General features: G+C 36.1%; 1 protein-coding gene across 1 annotated transcript; it reads right to left on the reverse strand.

Moving 5' to 3' along the window:
- Positions 1 to 1,062: 1,062 nt before the first annotated feature.
- Positions 1,063 to 2,001, reverse strand: Or5as1 (olfactory receptor family 5 subfamily AS member 1). Its single transcript, NM_001001052.1, has one exon. It carries the CDS (start codon positions 1,999 to 2,001, stop codon positions 1,063 to 1,065), a length of 939 nt encoding a protein of 312 aa, NP_001001052.1.
- Between the last annotated feature and the right edge of the window lie 3,999 nt (positions 2,002 to 6,000).

The following is a 6,000-nucleotide window of genomic DNA, read 5'->3' on the forward strand; positions in this document are numbered from 1 at the left end:
AATCTCTTTGCATCTGGAGTAAATAAAGTGGTAAAATTATATTATAAAAGTAAAACATTCGTAAATTTTTTTTCAGAAAGAATGGAAACAGGCAACATCAGGAGGTAAGAGGTAGGGACTCTCTAGAAAGTACCAGAGACCTAGAAGGTTAGAGACTCTTAAAAATTAAAGCCAGGGATCAAAAATGAAATGCCCTACAGTAGAGCAAGGGAACTTGAAGAGCCGTCCTGTAGTAGAAAGGCAGAGCATCAAGAGGAGGGATGGAGTTGCCATTTCACAGTCACAAACTGTGACCCAGAATTATTCCTATCTAAAAGAACTACAGGGGAAAAAATGAGAAGAATCCAAGGAAAAGAAGGACCAATGATAGGCCCAAACTGGGATCCAGTTCCAGGGGAGGTCCCAAGGCCTGACACTATTACTGATGCTATGGTGTGCTTATGAAAAAGGGTCTTATCATGATTGACCTCTGAAAGATCCACCAAGCAGAAAAAAGAACCAGATACTGATATTTACACCCAACCAATAGACAAAAGCTGCTGACTCCTGTGGTTAAATTTGGGAAATGCTGGAAGAAGCTGAGGAGGAGGACAACCCTACAAGAAAACTAGCAGTCTCAATTAACCTGGACCCCCGAGATCTCTCAGAAACAGAACCACAAACCAGGCAGCATACATCAGCTAATAGGAGACCCTCAAGACATCTACAGTAGAGAACTGCCTGGTCTGGCCCCAGTGAGAGAAGTTGCACCTAACCCTGGAAATACTAGAGGCCCCAAGATCTGGGGAGGTCTGGTAGGGTAGAGGTAGTGGGATTGGGGCATTCTTATGGAGACAGGGGTAGGGGGGTGAGTTATGGGAAATGGAACAGTCAGACGGTAGACTTGGAGATGGATAAAATCAGGATTGGAAAAAAAGAGTAAATTTTAAAAAATGAAAGAGAAAAATAAAGTTACAGAAAAAAGTAAATTATTCGTTGTTTTGTTTTGTTTTTTTAATAATGAGAGTATACATCTTTAATGGCAACCAGGAATTAACATTTATAAACAATTTGGATACTCGTTCACCTGAAGGTCCCTTGTTTATCAAACAATTTTTTGAGTGCATTTTTCACATCTTTGTTTCTAAAGCTGTAAATAATTGGATTCAACATAGGAAACAGAACAGTGTAAAACAGAGCAACTACCTTATCAGTGTCTGGGAAATAGCTGGTGGTGGGACGCAAGTACATAAAGAGCAGTGTTCCATAGAACAAGGTGACAGCTATGAGATGAGAAGCACAGGTGGAGAATGTTTTGCTCCTGCCTCCTGAGGACTTGATGCTCAAAACAGTAATGAGGATGCAGACGTAAGAAGTAAGGATGACCATGAAAGTGCTGGTCTGGATTGTGCCACATAAAGCAAAGAGCAGAAGCTCATTAATATGAGTATCAGCACACGATAATGCAAGGAGAGGTGGGATGTCACAAAAAAAATGGTTGACAATATTGGACCTACAGTATGGAAGCATAAACGTGAGTGACACATGCACCAGTGAGGTCACACTTCCACTAAAATAAGCCAATACAACAAGGCTGAAGGAGACCTTGCGAGACACCAATGTAGAATAAAGCAGTGGGTTGCAAATGGCTGCATAGCGGTCATATGCCATCGCAGCCAGGATAAGGCACTCCGCGTCTGCAAAGCATGCAAAGAAAAACATCTGTATAGCACATCCATAAAATGAGATACTCTTCTTGGAGGCTAAGAAGTCTACCAGCATTTTAGGTGCAATAGCTGTTGAATAGCTGATATCTAAGAAAGACAGATTGCTAAGAAAGTGATACATAGGGGTTTGAAGACTTAAGTCAATATTGACTAGGATTATTAAGCCCATATTTCCCACCAAAGTTAATATGTAAACTATGAGAAACACTAAAAATAGCATGAGTCTTAACGGCAGATAATCTGTGAATCCGATAAATATAAACTCTGTTGGCTTGGTATAGTTCGTGTACTGCATTTTCTTGGGCTTCTTGCTTTTCTCATTGGCAGTTGATGATATCCAGCAATGTAATGTTCTCTCTGTGATGGATGAAGCAAGGTTCTTGTTTTCTCTTCTAAGAATGTAAGAAGAAATTTTAAATGTGATATATACATTTTTAAATAGACAAGATAGTCTGCATTATTTTACCTATGTATCATTATTTCCTTTCTTATAATAATACCCACTTAAGGTGGGGTACAAGTTTGGACTAAAATTAGATCAAGTATATCTTAAACTCTGAAATTTGTCAGAACCCTTTGTATATTCATAAAATATTCTGTTAGAATTTCATAAAATAAGCCACATTTATCAAAAGATATTTTTTTACTTTTATTGGAAACAACAGCATAAATACAGGCAAGGCAAATTAATAATTGTACAAATGTCACTATATGAAAATAAGGTATAATACCATCCCTGAAAGAATAAACCAACACTGAATAGTATCCATATTCCATTGTTTCAATTATGATTATTCCTATTTGTAAGAATTAGAGCTTGGGTACAGTTTCATACACCATCCGTTTACACATGGTAAGTGGTAAGAATGATGGTGATGATGGTCCTGATAAAAGCAATAAATAACTAGTATAAATCATGAGGTATGGAGAGTGGACAGTTATTTGCACATCTCATTTCACTTAGATTTCTTGATTGTCATATGTAATATTAGAGAACAGTTTTCACACTTGTACTGAAACAAAAGATATCATTAATTTATCCAAGTTCACTTCAATGCTGCTGATTATCTTGAACTGTTTTATACTGCTGTGAAAATTTTAGGTTCAGTTATAAGATAAAAGAATATTAACTACAGTTGTATAGGCTTAGGGATATCTAATCCATATTTGTAAATTTTTAAATGAAAAGTCTGAATAATTTGAAAACAGTCTCCCAACAAGGAATATATTCTTCAATTATTTTAACTGTTCCTACTCTATTCCTTCTTTTGCAACATAGTATGGATATATGGAAGCACTTTCATTCCTCATTATACGATTGTATTACTCTGTTCCATCATGACCATTGTATCTGCCAGTACCACACAATGAAATGCCAACTATCTGATATTTATAAAAGATACAAAACAAGTGACCACACAAGATTGGGACAGAGAGGATAGACACATAAAAATCTTAATAAAAGTTATTCTTGTATTCTTGTTATCTATTAAAAAATTAACAAAAAGTTCAAATAAATGTTAAAGAATTGAGAAACTCCTGTTCCATGAACAAAATTAAAGAGATTCTCTGCCATTGGTTCTCAAGTTTGTAAAATATGAAAAGTCAGCTATCTTCTCTTGGTAGTATGTTAATAATGACCACTCAGTGTTTTGGTTTAATTGTCATAGGAGAGGCTACCTTAGATATATCACACTGTCTGTTGACCCTTGTTCTCTTAGCACAGATAAACTCTGGCTCTCATACGGAATCAATAAAGACATATTATCAAAAGCATATGTATCAGCTTGTCACATTTACCTTGGATATCCATTGATAGATCAGGGATTAATACACTTACCTCAGCACCATCTAAGATTTTCAACAGTGAAACCTATTTTCCTTTGGAGACAATATTTCTCCACAGGTTTTGAAAATAAGTCTTGTTGGAGATCACTATTTATCTTATAGTCAATGACAAGTAGGGAATTATCCCAGAGTAATTGCCATCCCTATGGACAACTGTGTAGGCAATTATTCTTTGCAGAGATAAGATTTAGCCGAGTTCTTGAAAATGAAATAAAATGAACAGTGATAACATGATTGACTCTTGTGTAGGAATTAACATCCCATTTGTGTTCACATCACAGGAGATATTTAATCATAAACCCTAACAGCAGAGCTTTGTTTTCTCCTTGACATGCCTCTGTAGTTTCTGTAAATATTCAATGAGATTTCAACTACTACAAAAGTATTGAAGGATGCACTTATAGGAGAAAAACACAGTAGAGGTTCAGTGATGTTTGGAAGGTTACTGGCTAAGAAAATTGATCATCTTCTCTGCTCGTGAAAGAATTCAATCAGAAAGAAAAAGACTCTTGAGTACAAGTAGCAGCAGAGAAAATCTTAGGAACAACACACAGAATCAATAGATTTAAACGTCTTTTAGGTCACTTCCATTTCTGGAGATTTTAGGCTCTGATTTCCAGGGGCATGGCGTTTTCAGCAATAGGAACTAACTTCACATTTTAGAGGGTAAACAAGTGCAAACATTGCATATTTTAGAGTCTCTTAGATAACCCTTAGACAGCTTAACAGAGGCTTCTCATGCCTCTCCTTTGGGGTTTTATTAGGTAGCCTTTGGTTCCTGGAAGGAGCATTGTCAGTCCAGATGAAAAGTTGAGCTGAATGGCTCTTCTCTGAGAAGGTAGCATATGAACTTCCAAAGAAGGAAGGCAGCCAACAGTTCTACCCATCTGTGACACGTATAATCCACATTAATGACCAGCATGGCAGAAAAATCTTAATTGTACAATAGTGGAATGGGTATTTTGGCAGTAATCAACCACTTCTAACTTGACGTAAGACCTGTTTAACAAGAAATACACTGCTCCTGTTCCTAACTAAATACACACTGCTAGTGAAATCATAGTCATTGGGAGAGAATCTTCAACCTCTTATTTTTAAGCCAGCATAATCCTTTATAACAATCTATAGATAGATACAGATATATACAGATGATCATAGTGTTCATTCTTAAAGAAATTTCACTTTGCATCATATGGAGAATACCACACTAAAACACAACTTATAAGAATAAGGACCTGTGGGGTCTAGTCCCAAGAATGTATCCATAAAACACTCACTCATCTAGGTCCCTGAGAGCAATGCCTAAGAAAGAATACAAGGAGTATGAGAGTCATAAGATTGAGATTTTTACTGTGATGTTGTGTCTCATAATACTATTATAAGCTACTCACATAAAGTTTTACTGATCTGACCTCTCAAATATGAACTAAACAAAGATGATCCTAACATATCAAACAAGTCTGAGACAGTTTCATGCTTAACAGTACTGAATATGGAGGTAGTTGCAAATGGTATATGAGAAGGTTAGTGGAAGGAAAGGAAAGAAGGAAATGATGAAATTACACTATAATCTCAAAAAAAATTGGTGGGCAGGAGTGTGTGTCTCCTTTCTCCTTTCCCTTATTTGAGATTGGTCAGTTTAGAAAAAAAAACTATAACAAAAACAAAAACAAAGCTAAAAGGCCACTCCTGTGGTAGGTATGTAATATTCTGGCTTTGAGCTTGCCTTTTCACACTTGACTGGCCAGCCAGCAAGCCCTCCTCAGTATAGGTAGAAAGGCTTGTGAAAAAGTCTTGTCTAGCCTTTCTCTCAAGCCAGGAGGTTAGGCGAGAAGATTAGCGGTACACTTTTGCTATCTCTCTATACCTTCTTCCCCATATATATACCTGTCAGAGATTTGTGTAACAACTGATGTGTCAGTACGATTTTCTGGAATTGTAGTTTTGGTTTGCTTCTCAATTATCTAAGTGACTAGAAAGCAATTATTTCAAAACATAGAAGCTAGCATTAAAACTGATGATAGAGATAACCACTAATTAAATATTACTTTATTATTTTGAGGAAGGGGAATTTGAGTGTTTTGTTGTGTCTAACTTTGACAAACCTTTAAATTCTGAGCAACGAATGCCCACTTCACCTTGTGAGGACTGTGGAAATCCACACAAGTATGTAAAACAGTTTTCAGTGGGTGGTGGTGATTTATAATTGTTTGCTTTCTTTAACAATTATAGCAATCTTTTCCAATAGTTTAAACAAAAAGACTAATTTTTAAATCCTCTAAATTCTGATGGCGACATGTAACTTAATAAGATTGAAAAACTGAAAAATAGATAAAATAGGAGGTTGATTTTAAGGTCTATCAATGTACTTAATCTGCATGTCAGAAAGTTCAAGATCAAATGTGTCTCTGCATGAAGGGTTTCTCATTTAATAGTCAACAATTGA

Source organism: Rattus norvegicus, chromosome 3 (assembly GCF_036323735.1).
Source record: "Rattus norvegicus strain BN/NHsdMcwi chromosome 3, GRCr8, whole genome shotgun sequence".
NCBI lineage: Eukaryota > Metazoa > Chordata > Mammalia > Rodentia > Muridae > Rattus > Rattus norvegicus.

What these genes read in the sequence shown, in the direction of transcription:
- Or5as1 (NM_001001052.1), bottom strand. Translation starts at nt 2,001, where the DNA reads ATGCAGTACACGAACTATACCAAGCCAACAGAGTTTATATTTATCGGA.